Source organism: Glandiceps talaboti, chromosome 1, assembly GCF_964340395.1.
Source record: "Glandiceps talaboti chromosome 1, keGlaTala1.1, whole genome shotgun sequence".
Taxonomy (NCBI): Eukaryota; Metazoa; Hemichordata; class Enteropneusta; family Spengelidae; genus Glandiceps; species Glandiceps talaboti.
The window spans coordinates 25399661-25421280 of NC_135549.1; the positions used below are offsets into that span (position 1 = coordinate 25399661).

At 36.2% G+C, this 21620-nt stretch overlaps 1 protein-coding gene across 1 annotated transcript in view; it reads right to left on the minus strand.

The window, feature by feature from the left end:
* Nucleotides 1–6020: 6020 nt before the first annotated feature.
* The window catches only part of LOC144434958 (protein mono-ADP-ribosyltransferase PARP14-like), a 69536-nt gene continuing 53936 nt past the window's right edge, over nt 6021–21620 (minus strand). The window contains exons 37-49 of the mRNA XM_078123492.1: nt 20651–20887; nt 19883–20104; nt 16936–17053; nt 16320–16472; nt 15433–15498; nt 13778–13948; nt 13080–13286; nt 12506–12648; nt 11565–11633; nt 10790–11156; nt 10187–10365; nt 9397–9574; nt 6021–8847 (exon numbers count right to left, since the gene is read on the minus strand). Coding sequence (XP_077979618.1) covers nt 8561–8847; nt 9397–9574; nt 10187–10365; nt 10790–11156; nt 11565–11633; nt 12506–12648; nt 13080–13286; nt 13778–13948; nt 15433–15498; nt 16320–16472; nt 16936–17053; nt 19883–20104; nt 20651–20887 — 2397 coding nt within the window. The 3' untranslated portion in view covers nt 6021–8560. The remainder of the gene's footprint in view (nt 8848–9396; nt 9575–10186; nt 10366–10789; nt 11157–11564; nt 11634–12505; nt 12649–13079; nt 13287–13777; nt 13949–15432; nt 15499–16319; nt 16473–16935; nt 17054–19882; nt 20105–20650; nt 20888–21620) is intronic.

Here is a 21620-nt window from a genome sequence, read left to right on the forward strand (position 1 = left end):
AGCCTAGCGAGATATTATTCTATACAATGTAACATGTTTTTGAACTGTGTGTTTCGTGTCACTGGGAAATCGTCAAAATTTCAACCATCAATGGCAAAAGTGCACGGTACTAAATATGACAGATATCCAAATTACCTCCACAGAGGGTGCAATGTTTGCTGAACTAGAACAACAAAGCACATTCATTTTATGATGAATATATATACTTTTAATTGAATTCTATATACACAATACAAGGACGCACTTTTTTTTTAGTTGAAGGAAATTAGGATATTTGTTTGAAGCAGAATTTGAGTAATATGCAATATTATTACAACCCTTGCACTAGTTGTCTTTCTAGAAATGTTGTGGATCATATCGTTTGTTTTCTCAGCAGTAGACAACTAACACTTGCAGATGCCGAAAAGTCGTCTCCTTATCACTCTATCAAGTAGTCTTGCTGCTAGACGTTCGGGCTTTCTTTCGATACTATAAGCGAACGAAGTTCGCAGTGACGTCTTGCTTGGATGTTCCATCCTCGATAGCGATGTTCGGGCGTGTGTCGTATTCTATCGGAAGAACATCCGAGGTCTAGCAGATAGACTAACTATCAAGCAGACATATGTGGATACAAAATAACATTGGGCGTCTCTTTATGTAAGTTCTCGCCATGTTCTTATCAGTTTGTTTATGTCTGTGAAAGTTAGTCATAGTGTCATATACAATACCTCTAGCTTTCACAGACATAAACAAACTGATAAAAGCATCACATGCATCTAAATCCACTGACAAGGATTTCTTCCTTGTCTGTGCTACCTCTGAGGCACCCGCTGTTATCAATGTACCACAGTTTGATAGTGTGATAAAGGAGAAGACTTTTCGCAAAGTCAGTTTTAATAATCCACCAGTGATAAATAGATGTTCTCATCAGTAACATTTCTAGACCACTAGTACCATAGACCCTACACGAACTAGTAGGAAGCACAGAGAAAGCAAGCAAGCGCTGTGATTGGATGGCAATGAGATGTAGACAACTCCATCGCAGTCCTCAAGAGAGGTGCGTGATACTAGGCTCAACGTCGACAATATAAGGCGGATAGTATTTTTGGACATTCAGTAAATTTAATTCGTAGTTGTAGGTAACGCGTAAATATGTTATTTGCCAATACTGTTCCACATCTTGCTACTGTTGCTACTCTCATTTTTCCGGTTTAACGGTTCGCGGCTGTTACCGGAAAAAAATGACCTCTATCGGCGAGATATGGAATGGTATTTGGCAAACAACATAATACTCAATATTGCATCGTACGTCGGTCATACATGTAGTGTAGAGATAGAGGGCGTTTGAGGGAGCAATCTGAACTTTATCAGTTTTGGTATAAATTTTTGCTTCATATTTATATACTTGAATTAAATTGAGAAACCTGTTGGATCGTATCTAGCAACAACTGACACAGAATTTGACAGGAATTGGTGCATGACATAAAAAAGATAGAATTTGATATTATTCCCAAATATCATTCTTCGTTCAGCCAGGGAAAATACGCGTGACCTAAAGGGCCTTGTCACTACAAGTCGTTTTACCTAAACGTAACTTATGAAAAAGTCGTGACAAGTAATGCGTTTGGAACATTTTTACTCGTATTTAGAGCACCACAGAACCTGTGACGTAGACATGGGTTGTAGTGATGTCGTGAGCAAGGTAAATATGGCATATTTTCTGTTCAGGAAATAACCTGGCATATGTAAGGTATAATGACAATAATTGTTTGTGTCTTAGTTGAAAACGTGAGTACCAGACATGTTTCCAAACCTGTATATATATATATATATATATATATATATATATATATATATATATATATATATATATATATATATATATATATATATATATATATATATATATATATATATATATATATACAGTTTTTGAAAATTTGAACCAAATTATATGCTATAGACCCTACAGAACTGTTTCGTGAGGTGCGTAGTCCTCACTCATCAGGGGTAGAATGGAATATAGTATCTGCGTTTCCTTACCGTTAAATTCTATAATTCTAATGTTCCTAACAGGGAATATCTACCTAGTAACATATCGTATTAGCATAGTTAATTGTTCTGCAATAATGATTTATGTCTATGCCTACACGACGACACAAGTTCATTTCGTTTATTTAGAGTACAACGATGAGGTTGACAAATTATAATATACTTTTCAGTTATGCAGAGATTACATCTCTGACTGGAGCTGTTGTACGGTCGCGCGCGTGCGATAATTTTCCATGTGATGTCGTAATCAATTTCTTTATCCTTAAGAAACCATACATACTTACTTAGTTCTGTTGAATTTCTTGACAAATTGTTGCGGAATGAAGCTGTGTGGTTCCTGTACCGTGTCTTGAACTCGTTTTCAGTAAGTCCGACATACGTTTCGCGGATATTGGTGTCTTTACGCTGAACTGTTGCCTGGTATACCACGCTCTTTTGTAAACATTTCCCGTCCAGGGGACATGTATCCTTTACGCGACAGTTACATAACTTAGTATTCTCGTTTTTACAGCCGTTCTGGGTAGACAGTTGTGTTTTATTGTGGTTGTCGATGAGACGTTTAGTATTAGTTACACAACTGTAACTAATTTTAATTGTGTTACGATTGAAGATTTTCCTGAGGTTGTTCCCTTGTGGAAAGCACTTGTCTACCAGGGCAAGAAATTTTTTACCAATATTAGTGGAGACACTCTTGCTAAAGGGTGGGTTATACCATAAAATATTATTCCGTGGCCTATTTTTCCTACCTATAGTTGCGGGGGGCTTATATTCAAGTTTGTATTTATATCCGCTTTCTTGTAATGCTTTCTGGTACTGAGGTGCGGCTTGATCGAATGACTGCTTATCTGATGATATAGATGACAGTCGTCTATTTACCCCTGCTGGTATGTTTTTAATAATATTAGGGGGATGGTTGCTCTCACGATGGACATATTGCAAGGTAAAACTCTACGATGTCAAAACAAATAAAGTTGTGTTTCTCCTTGTTTACAATGTTGTTGAACCATTTTTATAACGGACGATGTGTTATTCCACTGGTTGATCTTGGTAGCCGCAATGATTTTCGTATTTATTCTATCTAGGATTTGTTTACTGATTTTACCGATCTCTGACTTAGTGGGGTTAATCAATCTACAGGTTGGTTTGTTTGCAAAGTTTGGTTTGTGGTCTTTCAGGGTTATAAATGCTTCTTTCCTGGCCGTTATATTTACTCTATCAGCGATATCTAATTGTGTTGCAATTTTCTTTTCCTCTCGCTGTATATTTTGGACTGTAGACGCGGTTGCTTTCTTATAGCATTTTGTGATGTTATTCTCTAATAATTTGTTGTATACTGCTGGCTCAATCTTGTAAAAGTTCGTGGTTTTGTCAGCTGGAACGAGGAGCTTGTTATCGCCGTTAATACGTTTTATATCGTCTTTTAGATAGTTGAGGAATTTATTACTTACCGGATTAAACTTCGTGGTTTGGATAATATTTAACATACCTTCTTCAAAATGCTTTAGTTCATCGATTGGTGGGGGGTTCTTGGTAGAATTGAAACCATAGGTCTGCTTACTCGTTGACTTTTGTTCCGGATTAAGGTAGAAATATGCTTTCCAGCGCATACGCCGTAGGAAATGTTCAGTTTTCTCGATAAGGTTACGCAGATATTCCTTCTCTGATGGTATAGAGATGTTCTTTGTTGAATAGCCAAGGTTACCAAGATCAATCATTGCGGCTACCAAGATCAACCAGTGGAATAACACATCGTCCGTTATAAAATGGTTCAACAACATTGTAAACAAGGAGAAACACAACTTTATTTGTTTTGACATCGTAGAGTTTTACCCATCCATCAGCGAAGACCTCTTAAACAAGGCTCTTGATTTCGCTTCGGCATACGATACAATAACTGATGAAGAAAGAAATATTGTTATACAATCGAAAAATTCCCTCCTTACACATAATCAACAACAATGGCAAAAGAAAAACCACCGTCCTTTCGACGTCGCTATGGGAAGCTACGACGGGGCAGAAACTTGCGAACTAGTCGGCTGCCTTTTACTATCCAAACTTCAAACCGTTTACGGAATAAAGGTCGGACTATACAGAGACGACGGATTAGCCGTTACCGACACAACACCTAAGGACACTGAGAGGATCAAGAAAGAGATTTGCTATATATTCAAGGAGTATGGGCTGAACATCACCATTGAAGCTAATAAGAACGTAGTCAACTTCCTCGACGTTACATTTAACCTCGCCGAGAAAACCTACAGCCCATATACAAAACCGAACGCAACCTTGCAATATGTCCATCGTGAGAGCAACCATCCCCCTAATATTATTAAAAACATACCAGCAGGGGTAAATAGACGACTGTCATCTATATCATCAGATAAGCAGTCATTCGATCAAGCCGCACCTCAGTACCAGAAAGCATTACAAGAAAGCGGATATAAATACAAACTTGAATATAAGCCCCCCCGCAACTATAGGTAGGAAAAATAGGCCACGGAATAATATTTTATGGTATAACCCACCCTTTAGCAAGAGTGTCTCCACTAATATTGGTAAAAAATTTCTTGCCCTGGTAGACAAGTGCTTTCCACAAGGGAACAACCTCAGGAAAATCTTCAATCGTAACACAATTAAAATTAGTTACAGTTGTGTAACTAATACTAAACGTCTCATCGACAACCACAATAAAACACAACTGTCTACCCAGAACGGCTGTAAAAACGAGAATACTAAGTTATGTAACTGTCGCGTAAAGGATACATGTCCCCTGGACGGGAAATGTTTACAAAAGAGCGTGGTATACCAGGCAACAGTTCAGCGTAAAGACACCAATATCCGCGAAACGTATGTCGGACTTACTGAAAACGAGTTCAAGACACGGTACAGGAACCACACAGCTTCATTCCGCAACAATTTGTCAAGAAATTCAACAGAACTAAGTAAGTATGTATGGTTTCTTAAGGATAAAGAAATTGATTACGACATCACATGGAAAATTATCGCACGCGCGCGACCGTACAACAGCTCCAGTCAGAGATGTAATCTCTGCATAACTGAAAAGTATATTATAATTTGTCAACCTCATCGTTGTACTCTAAATAAACGAAATGAACTTGTGTCGTCGTGTAGGCATAGACATAAATCATTATTGCAGAACAATTAACTATGCTAATACGATATGTTACTAGGTAGATATTCCCTGTTAGGAACATTAGAATTATAGAATTTAACGGTAAGGAAACGCGTGCAGCGTAATTGGTTCTATTCAGTAATGATATGTGTGGGGGGGGGGGCGCATCTTCCTTGTATACTGCTTTAATTACCAGTAAACTTGTACAACATTATCGTTCATACTGGTCTGAAATAAAAAGACGTACTGGAAGCATGAGTTTTTGTTTTAAAAAAAAGAACCCCCTCCCTCGATATTCTTTAAATTGGAAGCATTGAAATGTACTTGCTATGAATAATAGGCACTTTTTATTTGTGTTTTCCCAACTTCAAATAAAGTAACTTAATTTGACAATACAAAATCATGTTAACCCTTAAATCACAACACTCTAACACACAATAAATATCGATTGTCTGACTGAGGGTGTCTTATAATATGATTACAATCTACATAAGACCATAAGTCGTTGTCAGTATAGCGATACGCCTACCCCAGCATACATACCAAAATTTTCATATTACATCTCACTATGCATACAAATTATATAAGCTTACTGCAAGCATTACTATCAAGTTAAAAAAAAATTCTATTCCACCTTGCTGATAGACCAAAGAAAGACAACATACGAAGCCATCCGAAGATTCCCACTGATTGGAGGGTACACAATCATATCATTAACATGCTGGTAACATTGCGTCATTCATTTACATCGTTAAGAGTGTGTCTTCACGTTATACCAACAGAGAAGAGGAGCATATGACGGTAAGCAACAATCGTCCATAATAAATATAACATCAGGCTAACTTTTTTACCACCACCATCTTTTTATTCAATTTATACATGCTATGTGATAGATAAGATGGACGTACATATATGAAAAGTAAAATTGATTACATATCTATGTATACTTTAAAAGGACATAGTCAACAACTTTACTACTCTTGCTTTTTGATGATTTTACACACAGGGCTATTTGTCAATGAATCACTGTACAGACCACGACGTACATAATCGTCTCATATTATTGGCAGATCTAGAAAACTGAATTGAGAAATAATTACAATTTATAATAGATATAATGCGCCTAATTACTGCATGTGAAGCTATGTGAGACTGATGTGTTGAAAACGTAATTTCATTGGGTAAAATATTCTTCATTGGATCATCCTCCATACTTTGTATAGATGACTGGTGACAGGGGTTTTGACAGTATTTATTAAGTGATACGCATGCGCCAGCAGAAGTGGCTTTCCATTACTGGCTTTCCATGTGAAATATAATATACGTAAAGTTGTGGACTATTTCCCTTTAAGTAAACTATCGTTTGTTTTTAAACATGGATTAAACATAAAGCTTAAGAAGTATGAAATAACTTGAGAACACACAAATATCATACAATGCTTTGCGAAATAACGAAAGTGCAATCTTTAATTTTATTACGTGGAATGTGATCAAAAAAGGGATTATATATTCCGATATCATGCAAGTACTTGCTTTTCCTGGCCTAGACGTTGAGAAACGTGGTGTCATTCTACCCTCAAATCAACGGCCTTACGCTAAGTGCGAGGATGCACCGACACGGCGTACTTTTCCTGGCCATGCACAACATTTAGAGTCTCGTGGTTTTTTGACAGTTTCAACGATCATAGTTCTTCTTAAACCAAAACAAATGCAATATCTACACCAGTGACTTTCGCTAGACTTTTTCATAGTTACTTATTAGAGTGAGATACGTGACTTAAACTTCATTTAATTTCTGAATTTCAAGTTATTTAAATATGTAATGGTCTGGCAGAGAAGCATTGATTAATTATTTTCTGATACGTTACTGAGTAAATGTAGTTTGTTAATTGAGAACACAAAAATGTAGATTGTGCATTTATTAGTTGGTAAGGGTGTAGAATAAATTCTTTTTATAAAGCGACACAACTTTGGATAGTAATAATGCTAATATCAACTCATCACTAAATGTCTTTCAACTACACACAATACTTTTCGCTATTTTAAAGGTTACTAATATAAACTACTTCTGGTTAAGAATGTTACTAAATATCTCTTCCCTTAAACCTGTAAAACCCATATTGAATTGCAGGAGGAATATTTTTGGAATTACCACATTAATAACACAGCTTGATTTAGAAATCCATTCGAATCCAAGCCTGAAAATGGAACGCTATCGAAGGCTAAATGAATGGAATTTATAGCAACTGTGTTCCAAAAGTAAACACACTGTATTAACTTCTTTAAAGTCATTGCTATATACGTGGACAATTTACCAGTTAGGAAATAAAGGCTCGCTTATGATTTTACACGAATTTTGTACACACAATTTTAGAAATTAGTAATGACTCAAAAATGATGACAAGTTCTGAAATAACAAACATATTTATAGTGTCTCTAAATTCCATAACTATCGATATCTCCATTGCATGCTTATTCGTATACTTTGTTCATCACCATTCTGAACATTTTCCAGTAACAAGCAAATGTACATGTCGACTCGAGTAAAAGCTTTTTGCTACATCAAATTTGGTCTTGTCAGTTATTTGGAGATATGTTTTCAAATCTGTTGATTTTGTTCTCACAACGATTAGACAATGGGAATACAAAAGTAAAATAATTACACATGACATCAAACTTTTGCAATGCTTTCAAATTTATCAAACTTAAGTAACCTGTTTATATATAACGTTAAAAAGAACAATCGTTAATTTCAAATATATCTTTTGGTATTTTTTAGTTCTATATGACAATATTCTTGTTTAGTTAAAAGTTTAAAAGCTTTTTTACTCAAGTGAAAACACTTAAATTAAACCACCAATGTCGATGTATGTCTTCTAAGACATTACACTCGTCTTCTGACATTGTGAGAACAGTTGATTGCAAAGTATGGATTGCCAGATGTATAGTATTGATTTCCTGAACATTTATTGATACCTATGAGATTACGTCATCAGCTCGTTCATGAGTTATATATGATCATAAATACCAGGTATGAGTTCAGTTAATTGCAAGTGGTGGTTATAAGTGTATGTGCTTCAGTAAGTAAAATACTAGAAATACCTTTTAAATATGCAGCAAAAACTACGTCCAAATACGTATAAACTTAGCTTGTGCCCCTTTAAGGTTGACTAATACACATATTAATTAAAATACCATTAGTTAGATGGTTTGAAGCTGTAATACAAGATCAATCGTGACAGTATGAAATGACAGAATATGTCTATGCTCATTTGTGGATTTGTGGATTTTCATCTCACACTTTCATCTTAGACTACCATGTATGATTAAAGTGGTGCAATTCGCATTCATATGTTTGTCAGACTTCCGCTTGGTTGAAAATGCACATACTCAATCCTACTGGAACACGATAAGGTATTCTGGGTAAGCCACAGCATCGTTGAAGACAACGAATATTTCTGGGTCATTCATATCGTTAGTAACGCTGTCATATGTCACCGTTGGTTTACTTTGGTCTTTTGGTGGTGGAACTAGCATGTCTCTCGTCCCAGTGGCAAAGTCACCAGTCAGTACTTTCGCTCGGTACACATACTTTTTTCCAACATTATCCGGTGGTGAATATGTATTGGTAGCCGAATACGAAGCATTTACAGCGAAATAACTCCCCCTGCCATAGACAGTAGCTGAAATGGAAGAGGTCATCGCTATAATTAAATCAAAGCACACAATCGTGGCTACGAAACTTCTACCTCAACGTTAACTTTGGTATAATCCAAAATCAAATAGAGTTTCTGAAATAGGCTGATAACTAACCAAAGTATGAATAATCATTTTGCGTTTTACACCATAGCGACAGAAACGAGTTAGATGTAGCCTTATAGCTTGGTTTATTTTAATTAGGATTATATTAGGATTAGGATTATATTATGATATAGGAAAGCTGTGATCATTGTCTTGCAAGTAAAACACTTTAAACCATCAAAGATCTGATACACAGAACATCACATTAGTTTAATTTTGAGTTTCAGTGACTGTAAGATGCAAATATTTGTCTAGTTTAAGGTGAATTTGTAATGATGGGTAGACAAAACACATTTTATACAGAAAAAAAGACAGCTCATTTCAATTAAGTTTATAATCTTTGACATCCCCACTTAAAGTTGATTTCATGTGTTAGTACACCAAACCAAACATAAACCTATTGTACATTTGAACTATACGAAGTAACTTACCATTTTTACCAGCAAAACTTCTGTTAAAACCTTGGGTGTTGATCTTTTCCACTGTGTCTTCATTGGTACCATGGTATAAAGCACTTTCGTTTTTCATTCCAACCTTATTTTTACCATCCATTTTCTCTTTCAATACAAAGTATTGTCTGTATAGAGCAGGGTTTTGTATACGTTGAATCTAGAAGGATTAAAATTATCACAATAATGTCGAATATGAATTATTATTACAAATGACATATACCAGATATTATTTGCACTGGTGCGCGTGCATATACTAGTTGTAATTTCACTGCAGAGCTCTGCATGCAAATGATATGCAAATGAGACCGCGATGGTTCGTTCGCTCCACACGAAATCGCGTGATTTTTATGATTTTTATAGAAATTTGCCGTTTCAGATAAACATATGTAATAATCACATACAGAACCCCATGCCACATGAGTTCTTGTGTTGGTACTCAGTGGTATTTGTACTCGTACTTGCAGTGTTTTCTGCTGCACTTTCTCGATCCTAGCTCGTGAAAGCACAGGTGCAGATCACTGCAAGCTCCCGACACACATGCACTCACGTGCCATGGGGTTCTATCATATGAACTTTGCAATATAGAGTTAAACGTGTTTTTATTTCAATTTTATGTTCAAAGCAAAACGTGAACATGTAAGAAATATAATATTTCATCTTCCAATATGTTCACAATCCAGAGTATATGTCGTTAGCCATTGTTAGCCTAGTATTATAGTATTGGCAAAGGCGGTCTATTTCTTTCACTATCACTTACATATATCTTTACCTTATCAATTTTCTTTAGGCTGTAGGGATTGTTCAAATGCTTGGGAGAGGGGCACATCAATGATTTTTTAAAGTCTGTTTCGACTGCAAGGTATTCATTAGATGTTGAGTCAAGATCAATGGCCACAAAGTCCAAATCATCTTTCATTACATCCCAAAATCTTGGTAAAGGAACACCACCTATTGAAAAAATCAATTCAAAGACATAAATGTTATGTTACAAATACTTGCTTTATATTTAAATTAATGACGACTACCTTTAAATGGTACAATAGAATGAACATGATTTTCTAATAGATGGCCTAACTGCAGATGTGGTATAACCTCAGTGTGAACTGAGAGACTCTCAGGGTAGCTTATAGGCCGATTCGGGTAGGTCTCCAGAGGGAGCAAGCACGCCAAGTATATTCACTACGTCTTTATTAATATTGTCTAGCTGCTTGGGTGGAACTAACTATACATGTGACAACACCCATTAAGAAATATTACAATATTTACACATAATTATACATAGATTACAGACTCGTGGTTTACCCATGTGTGCGCCACATGATCCGATATGTCACATCATCACATTCAGATAGCAATCTGAAGTATAACATACCCTCTTTATGTAATCTTCTTACTGGTACTTTGGAATGGTCATCCAGATCTTCCTCTGTCATTGTGCTGAAGTCGATTTTGTAGGATGCGCCCTCAATGTTAACTGTAACATCTCGCAAACCACTTAAGTGAGCTTGTTCGATCTCACCCATTATGTCGTCTGGGAAATCGTCATATGCACCACTTTCATCCAAATAGACCCACTTGACACTTTCAGTAAGGCGTTTCTTATCCTCAAGATCTCGCTCCTCAGCGTGAATTTCGTCTAACATGTCCTGTATGTCGTTTTGCACTCGCACAACGTCTTGAGTCATCCCTTGTAATTTTAGTCTGGGCACATAGGCGCTTGATTGCATCTCGACCATAACCTGAAATATAAGAATTTAACAGCGATGTAACAAAATTCTCATACCTCCACTCATTTAAAGATACATGAACGTGACTGTGATTATGTTATATATATATATATATATGTGTGTGTGTGTGTGTGTGTGTGTGTGTGTGTGTCTGTCTGTCTGTGTGTGTGTCTGTCTGTCTGTCTGTGTCTGTGTCTGTGTCTGTCTGTACGCATGTGTGCATTTACTTAAGAATTTTTGCACGCATCCACACTTAGCATGGTTTGCATTATTAGAATGGGTGATTGCATGCAAATGAAAACAGGTGTGTTCTCAAAAAGCCTTAGGTGAACAGTTGAATGATCAGAAACCTCTGTAATCACTCCCAGTGTCGTACACTGCGTACACTAACAAATAGTAAATATTTATGAAAGTACTTGCCTGAAACTGTCTTGCATTATCCTGTATACGATTCAGATCAAGTTTTTCAATACCAGGTTTATCTATATACTATAATCAGAAATCAACAGTTAAAAAAGAATGTTAGAACAGACCTAAGGCTATGTTGACAGTACGTTTGTATGAACAGTTAAAGGTGGCCAAAATGGACGATGTTTCGTTATTTAATTTGGATTTTAATTTACAGAACAATTTCATCATGGCACCCTACTTGCAAAATCAATATGAAACAACATATGCCAAGTCCTTGTTTGCAACTTTCTCAATTACAAAAGCATAATACAAGAGTACAACGTTTGTGTCTGTACGTATAATAACTAACTTTTTACATCTTTTGCAATGTATTGAGTTACAAACACAGACTTAGTGAATGTTGTTTCACATTGATGTTTACGTAGGAAGCCATGATAAAATTGTTTTGTAAATTGAAACTCCAAAATAAACATGCAATGCTCATTGGTCACTTTTTAGATAACCACTTAAACCAATTTGGAAAATGTTACAGTTTCCCTTTGAAGGATAGGAAAACAATGTATTTAAAAACACCATACTCTCGTAAGTTTATCATGAAGTATAGGGGTACATGTACATGGCATTATGATCTACAGATTTTTCCCTCATATTCTAAGGTTATCTAGCAGGGACAGGTGCGTGCACTCACTCCGCACAGTATCGCATCGTGCTATGGTGTGCACTACCACACCCGGGTCGTATAATGCTTTAATTTAGGCTTCCCAGAATTATATTCAAGTAACTGAAGTAATCACATTTTGTCACTGTGTAGGATTCAATGCAAGAATCTGTGTAAGACTGAACTCCCAGACAGAACTCTCCATAATATGCTTCTTGAGCTGCAAATATTCTATAACTATCACTCTCCAGTGTCAGTAGTAGTAACATGTGTGAAGAGACGAAAAGATTACCGTTTCAAGGCAGTCCTTCGTCAGAAGGTCTTCAAGTTTATTGATGGCTCTGTCAACATCTCTTTTGTTATTAGCAAATACATGTAAGATTACAGTATTCCATTCCCTTGGAGACTTCTGAGTCTTAGAACCTCCCAACCAATCTATAAATAAAAGGAATTTTCTCAATAGATAATCTTTTGAGTCACAAACAAGGAAAAGACACAATAATCAGGCAGGGGAATTCACTGTGGGAAAGAGGTGCTAAAACATGGGACTTTTTAAATATTTTAATGGAAAAGAAATGAAGCTGGTTATTGTGAATTGGGCGGAAGCAAGATGTATGTATGTATGTATGTATGTATGTATGTATGTATGTATGTATGTACGTAAGTACGTACGTACGTACGTACGTACGTACGTATGTATGTATGTATGTATGTATGTATGTATATATGTATGTATGTATGTATGTATGTATGTATGTATGTATGTATGTATGTATACAAGTGTACATACACACATTTCCGTATAATAATGCGAGAATTGGTTTTAACGGCAGTGTTTTGATATAAATGGAAAATATTTGGATTACCCATGAATTTTTGTCCAAAGCCACGATCATCCTTTACAGAAGTACTTATCCTCCTTTTCATTGCTTGCTCCATGACTTTTATTTTGTCTTGTTGAAAGACCGTTACACGGATGAGCTTTAAAAATCTTGGTGTATTACACTGATAAAATTCTGTAATAGCTTCGAGAGTCTCATCAGCCATTTGACCAGGGTCCTGTCGACCTACCCCTGAAAGATGGACAAAAATGTTTAAAAAATTAACTATCCTTGCATATCAATGAAAAACATGTTTCAAAACAAGTTACAGTCAATCTGCAATTACACACTATTTATAATCTAGTCAAGTCAACTATCAGTGCCCTAGTAGCTTTAACTATAACAAACATACACTTTTCCTCCCAATAAAAAATATTTTTTGTAGACATGTTGCCAGAAATATGACTACCGTAACGGGAAGTTATGAGCGTTACGAATCTTCTGCTACGTATACCTTGCATTCTATGTATGTTTCTTCAAACTATTTTAAACTAGAAATGATAGGTGTGGTCTAATTGGGGTATTTAAATCAGAACTGAACAATGACTAGTGACTGGCAATACATTTTGGCAGGGGCACTTGAATCACAACTTTCACTGATATAACGGAAACAATTAAACGGAAACAGAAATCTACATATGCCAGTTATTCGGTTTATATTACGTTAGATTCAAAATACTAACCTGTTCCTAAGAGAGGCATTGCAATTGATCTAATACGGTTTTGATCTGCAAATTCTAGCATTTTCTGTATGCTGTTCTTGACACTTCTGTGAGGTCCAATCATGTGGATAATGTTGCTACATGGTAGATTGCCAGCTGCAGTCATCACGACACTGTCTGCCTGCTGACGACCTTTGAAAATATGTTCCGTGTTAATAGGGCCTAAATAATTATGTCTGTGTTCTGTCCCAAGCGATGTCTGTAAATATTTCAACAAACTATCACAGAAGGGGTATTCTAACCGACATTTTCTTTGTTTTTGGGTTGAAGCAATATTTTTTTCAAAATAAAAACAATTAAAAAGATACAAATAAAATATGATACCAACGTACCTACCCTATTTTGTGAGGGCATGTTATCAGAAATACAGTTATTATCTTTTTTGCCTAATAATAATGTACACTCAACAACATTTACAGTCAACCTTGCATAACTCCGATTGTATTTTGCATAGTAGCACCGAGGCTCAGCAGTGCTTCAGGCAATTTAACTATGTTCGTTTGAATATATATTGCCTTGTAGAGAAGGGAGAAGACCGTGGATATTATAGGTACTATCATTGATAGCACCAATGTCATTTATAGCATATGATATAATATGATATGATATGATATGATATGATATATGATATGATATGATATGATATGATATGATATGATATGATATGATATATGATATGATATATGATATGATATAATATGATATATGATATGATATGATATGATATGATATGATATGATATGATATGTGTTTTATTGTCATATATATACTGATACATATATATTGAAATGTGCATTAATTTTGCGTGTAATGAAAAATTTACAAAAAACAATATTCTGTAGAGGACTCCTAACACGAGATTGATGCGTTAACAGAGAACTTAAATTGATTCATTAAGAGTGCGGACTGCAGTTGGATAAACGCTAAACAATGTGCGATTAGAACCTGATTTGATCGAATGGTCCCGCACGCCTGAGCGCGCGCATAAGTTGGAATAAATTACGTGCTGAATGGAAATCGTCTTTTACAATTGACTGAGCTCTTCTTTATTTGAGCGTTGTACAACTCATTAACAGAAGGAGGTTGGCACCCAATGATGCTACTTGCAGTGCTAACGATTCGATTGAGGCGTTTCCGGTCATCAACAGTGGCATTGCCCCACCAAACGATGATTAACAATGTCAGGACACTCTCAATCACCGCTCGGTAGAACTTAATCAACAGTCCATGGCTGACACGGAAGCTTCTCAATCGTCTTAAGAAAAAACAATCTTTTCTGTGCTTTCATTCATTCATTCATTCATTCATTCATTCATTCATTCATTCATTCATTCATTCATTCATTCATGTCATCAGTGTCACTAAACTATAGCAATGTTTATGAATTCGATTTTGACTACTTCCCGCACGCCAGGAATATAATACATCACATTTCCAGGAATGGGCCTTCATTTTATATATCAAGTCGTATTCTTCTCTTACAATTTTGTGTATATCTCTTACAACTACTTTCCCAATATCTTTCATCTTACTGTACTTCCCATACTGCCACCAGGTCCAACATGTTACCAAACTATAACATCTAGAGTTCAATCAGTCCCAAAAAGTATATGTACCTAGTGACCTTGTCTCATCAAGAACAGTTTTCCCACCGGCATTCAGAATTGCTTTTGAAACTGCACCTGGAAGTGAACGAATAGAAAAGTCTGTTGACACTCTGTCATTACATACAATGTCAAATAAGGAAATTGTTTGATCTAAAAAGTGGGCATTGAAAGCCAAACCAAAGTCTATTGGATGATGCATGTAAACAAAAAAGGCCATTATAAAAGGGCTAAACACATGAATTTGAATTTCATTTTTACCTCTCGTAAGGAGGGATTGCATGTATGTATGTATGTATGTATGTATGTATGTATGTATGTATGTATGTATGTATGTGTGTGTGTGTGTGTGTGTGTGTGTGTGTGTGTGTATGTATGTATGTATGTATGTATGTATGTATGTATTTATGTATGCATGTGTGTGTGTGTGTATGTGTGTATGTGTGTGTGTGTGTGTTATTATGTGTAGACGATAACTAAAAAAGTGTTTTCACATTTTTGTTACAATTAAAAGTTGCACTGGCTTTACCTGGAGTATTATTTTTTTCGATCTAACCACCAACAGTATATTCGCTGAAAACTCTTAATATGCCAATAATTAGACATCGTTCACGTCGATGAGGATGGAAAAGAACCCCTCCCACAGTACAATTTGCGGAAAAGCTAATGTTTAATTACAAATTGCTTAGCTAAATTTTCAATTTTTACATCTACGATATAAAAAACATAATTAGAATACACATTATAATACGAATTACGAACTTATCAATATAAATCTTGACAATTTCGATAAGTAATCAGTTTGTATCTGTTTAAAACATGTACTGTGCATTGACATAACTATCACAAGCAAAGTAAATAAAGGGAGTGGAAGTGTTACATTTCTTAAGGTAACATACCTTTTAGTAAATCCATACTTGTATTTGTACTATTGACAATTGCCTCTGTTGTTTCGACTGTAATGTCGCCTTGTTGAACTTGAACAGCAATGTTACCAATCTCCATGTGTAGGTCACCTCGACTTGTTACCTTAACATCGCTGTAGAGGGATCCTGCTGAGTGAAATAAGAAATAAATGGGCATATTGGGATGTACCTTTACCACAAGACAGAAAGACATGGAGACGAGACACAGACAGACAGACAGACAGACAGACAGACAAATATATGCATGACCGAATAAACGAGTAGTAAGGTCTAAGTCGGCCATACATCCAAATCCAAGACAGATGTTTTCAGCTTCGTCTTTATCAATCTCTCAAACAATAGAGAACACACACACACACACACACACACTCACTCTCTCTCTCTCTCTCTCTCTCTCTCTCTCTCTCTCTCTCTCTCTCTCTCTCTCTCTCTCTCTCTCTCTCTCTCTCTCTCTCTCTCTCACACACCCACCCACCCACCCACCAGGGTAAAAAGCCTACATTGGCAACACGGTCAACTTGGCTTGTGTGTGGTGTATATGTTGTTGTCAGTGATAAAACATATACAATATGTACCCCGCTCTCCCTACCTTTACTCGATGTTGTTTTGGAAATTGCTCCGGTACTTTCTTTTGTCAATCTTTTCCGTGGTATTGTTGACTGTTTTTGTTTTTTCCCGCTGAAATTTTGAATTTCATTTTCAAACGCCTGTGAAAGATACAAATCAGTTATATCGCTTGGTAAATGCAAAGTTGACAAATTGCCTCTGAAGAAATTCAACTGACATAAAAGAAACATCAAAGAGTATTGTCCTTAAGTATGTGGTAGTAGATGCGATTAGCTACAAACGTCCGTCAAAAAAGTATGCAAAAATCCCTTACATAAATATCATAGACTATTGAAAACATGTTTAATGGAGGCGTTGCTTGATTGACTATAGGGATACGTTTATGATGTCTGAGTGATTCGGTTAAATTCAAAATAGTCTTTTGACTAGATCATACAGAGGTAATTTTATGTCGTCTAACTTGATACAATTGAGTCTAACATCAACTGCTCTCTTACATTTGTTATGAGTTTGTTGTTATCTAGATATTGGTAAAATAGTTCTACAGTTTTTAAAATTCGCTTATTCATACAGAAGAAGAAAAGAAAGGAAGGACTCTCTTATCTGAAATGCATCTGTCACAAGAGTGGCCAAATTTTATAAAGTAAAGCAAAGGAGAAATTACAGTTCAGCTTCTTCATATCGCACGGAACGGCACGGACAGCACGGGACGGCTTGGCTTGGCTTTGCATGACCCATTACTCGTGGAGACACCACTGGCAGTGCAGTGCACTGGTGACTAATTAACTTTCCAACCACAACTCTCCAGTCTGCCCTCTTTTCTTTAGGATTCAGCAAAACGCAGGCCTGTCCATTCTTTGCTGTTGTCTACCTGTTAAACTATCACCCTCTCCTCCGTCCTCCTCTCACTATGCCTTGCAGAATGGTGTTGCCAGCCCACCAGCACGCAAAAATGATGTGGTGTGTGACTCAAGAACCCAAGAGATAAGCACGTGCCCACATCACGGCATTTTGCATTTCTTGACTATCATCAGGAAATCATTGTAAGGACTAATTACTTGATTGATTTTGCTGCAGACCCGGTTGGTGACGTGACCTTTCTAGGATACACAAGATCTACAATAGCTTCTGTCAAGGTCCATTCCTCGCGAGCATAAAATGAAATGGATTTGTGACCAGACAGTGCATCAGCCCAGGTTTGAACCCAGAGGAATGGTCAAAGGAACACAGTCTTGCTCCTTTCCAGAAGGATGAAGATTCTTTTGGTTATAGTCATGTCCTTCTCTCGCTCCAACTGTTGTTCTGAACTCTTCTCCAATATATGCTGCCATAACGTGTTGGTGATCGACCTAATAATACAGGTGTTCAATGACGCAATCATGGTCGGCATTGTATGTGGTACGTTCTCGTATGGTTGCCAAGCAACATGGAAGCATCCCATACCCAGTGAAATACCTTCTTAAACTCTATTAAAAGTGGTTGCTAATATTCATCTTATAAGCTTATACTGTCATACATGCATGAATCTTTGACAATCAAACAAAAGAGTGTATATTATTTTAGCAGAGTAGATTAAAAAACAGTCGCTGCTACTGCTCGGTTAAAGACGGAATTTCAGAAGCAGGTTGTTTAACAGAATGGGTGCTGCCACACTAAAAGAACGATCGTCATGTTTCTTTGCGCGGGACCTAATTGCAAGAAGTTTAAAATGATCGACAGACTTCAAATTAAGATTTGGAACATATAAGGAAATCATATTGGATATACAGGAAATGGATGCACTTAAAAATGAATAGTTAAAATCTTTACAGTAATTCGATGTGAAATAGGCAACCAATGCAGTTGATGTAAAACTGCAGTGCCATGTATATTTACTTTCCAATGAGAGTTATAATTCTGGCAGGAACATGCTGAAAGCGGTTGGTTTTGGAGACCATATAACAAAAGCATGAATCAATTTCTCAGTTGCAGATCTTGATAAATATTTTCGAACAAGTGCAATACACCATAAGTGGAAAATGGCTGAACAGCAGATTTGGCCAACCTTGGATTCATAGTCAGGCCAAAGTGAATGAAAACACCGACGGAGGCTCTCTTGGCCTGATAATGAATGGGAATCAAAGCATCGCCAACTTGAATTTACTTAATTTACTTAATTTCATGGCTAGGCGGATCACCGGAGAAAAATGACAAATTTAGTTTTATTATCAATTTCGTATAGATAGTTGGCAGACATCAAAGACGTAATTTCTAAGATGCGTGATTCAAAGTGGCTAGCCGCCCTGGTGGCCTTATCTCTAGTAAAACACAAAGACGAATCGTCACCATAAAAAAACTGTACAGACAACCACGCGTACGGCCAGTATATTGTTCCTTCAAAGGAGAAGTGTACACGTTGACAACTATAAGACAACAACAGATCCTTGGGAAACACCAGTATCTATAATTAATGGCTAAAATGAAGATATTGTTGATTTTACTACTACACATACACCGACTGCGATTCAAACGATAATAATGAAACCACTTGGTGATGTTTTTTTCGAAGTGATTTAACAACAGCGAGTTCGTAGTCGGTGGATACGACGCCATCCTGTAAAGGGATGATATTGTGATATACATAACTTGCAAAAGATCTGTTTGCTTTAACATCATGGCATGCAAAATATAGATAAAGGCAATGTAGGAATAAACTTCTCAACCTTGCCGACTGCTGTAGGGTTGAAATTGCTTATATGAAATACAGGCTTCAAAGAAGATGTCTGTGGTGCACTTTGATTATCGGAACTATTAGTTACAACATCACATGATTGAAGAAGAATTTCGCAAATCGGTTTGCGAGTTCCGAAAGACTCGTCGTGCATAGGTAGGGAAACAGACGCTTGGTATTAATTTTATATTGTAATAGCGGTAACAATTATATCTGTAAAAGAACAAATGAAAGTAATCTGAACTATGTGAATAAGTACCTGTATGGTCTTGTCATCCTTCTCATACACCACAAAGTTTATGTCCCTCAATGAGCTTTTTGGGTGTTTACTGCTGAAGCGCTTAGCTTCATCAAACATTATTTTGGCTACAACATCTCTAGGATATCCAAGTCCTCCAGTACCAAGAGCAGGAATGGCAATCGAGTACATTCCGGCCTGACTTGCCGCTTCATAACACTTCTTTAGAGTACTTCTTAGTTGCTATCGGGAAACATTAGAAACAATATAATTCTTTTGAGCTTAAAAATATTGCGAATTTAATGCAATGATAGCTTTACAGTATATATAGCAGAGCAGTATCGTCTTCTCATCTGTAAAATCACACATTTATTGTTCATTGAACGGGTTCTATCCATAGAATTTTGTCAAAGATTTACACTATCATCTATTTTCATCTACAATTCTAATTCTGTTATAGTTCTCAAAAGTGGGATGACAAAGCATGCACGCATATCTTTGATCTCTCCTGATATTTGGACCTAGACATGAAGTTATCTTTAACATAAAGGCATCCTACGCTGTGTTCCCAGCCGGCTAAAGGGAATTTGTTGTCTCCGATATAACTTGCATAACAAACAGTTTAGGGTTTTTTAAATAATAAGTGTGTAACTTTGCTTTCGTGATGTCTTACAAAAAGATTCACATATACATAAAACAAATCGGTAGCATGATTGAATGTGAATACCAGTGTGGTATAATTCCAAAAGAAAGACAAACAAAATTTGATAGACAATAATCAACTCTTACCGATTCAGGTTGTCCTGAAGAACTCCATGGGGAGCAAAAGGTGTGATATACATATTGGCATTCTAACATGTGTCCCTTCGTAGTTATTATTTCTCCAGCCACTGCTGTTTTACCAGTACGTTTAATTTGATTAAGTTCATCTTGCAAATCAGGACCCGCTTCCTCGAGAAGAGCTCGTGACACCAAGCCTTGACTTAGGTCCAATGAATTGTTGGTGCTGTTAACCAGGACATTGACCTACGATAAGGCAATAATCAATTTAAGATACAGTCAAAATGTCAACAAATAAGGACCATATATAACAGCCATGGAATCTCATCAATGTACGATACTTGTTCGTAGTAATGACTTAGTACAAGACATTCTTTAATTACAAACATAACGATACCTTTCATCAAGAACATTCCTGTTACCATTGCAACTTTAAAATGCAATCTTGATTGATTTCTATTAGGTTCTTTCTCGTTAACTGTATACTAGTATGTACTTTTGACGCTTCTTGCAAAAGGTCTGGATTATCGATTCCAACTGAGCTCGATTGCCATGGTAATGATGTTGCTCACTTTTGATAGTGGCATTTGGATCACTCACTTTCAGAAACCAAGGAATACACGAAAACTTCATGGATCAATATACAGAGTTTCGAGAAACGGTAATTTTTACATTTTCTTGCAGTAGTAACAAGAACATGATCTGTTTCTGAGGATATAGTTTGATCAACCATTTTCAATAAACTATGTATACAAGCAATTTGTGTATCATTTCTATATACTTTGACCGAATGAGTGAATTTCACTTTACACATTTTCGTTTATCATAGTAACCATGGAATATAGTTTTTTGTTTTTTTACTTTGACATTGGATTTGACATCTTCAAACAAACTAGAAATGTATAGAACTTTGTGAAACAATTATGCAAATAAGCCACAAAATGCAGTTTTCATATAGTTTCTCATTTTACAATTATGC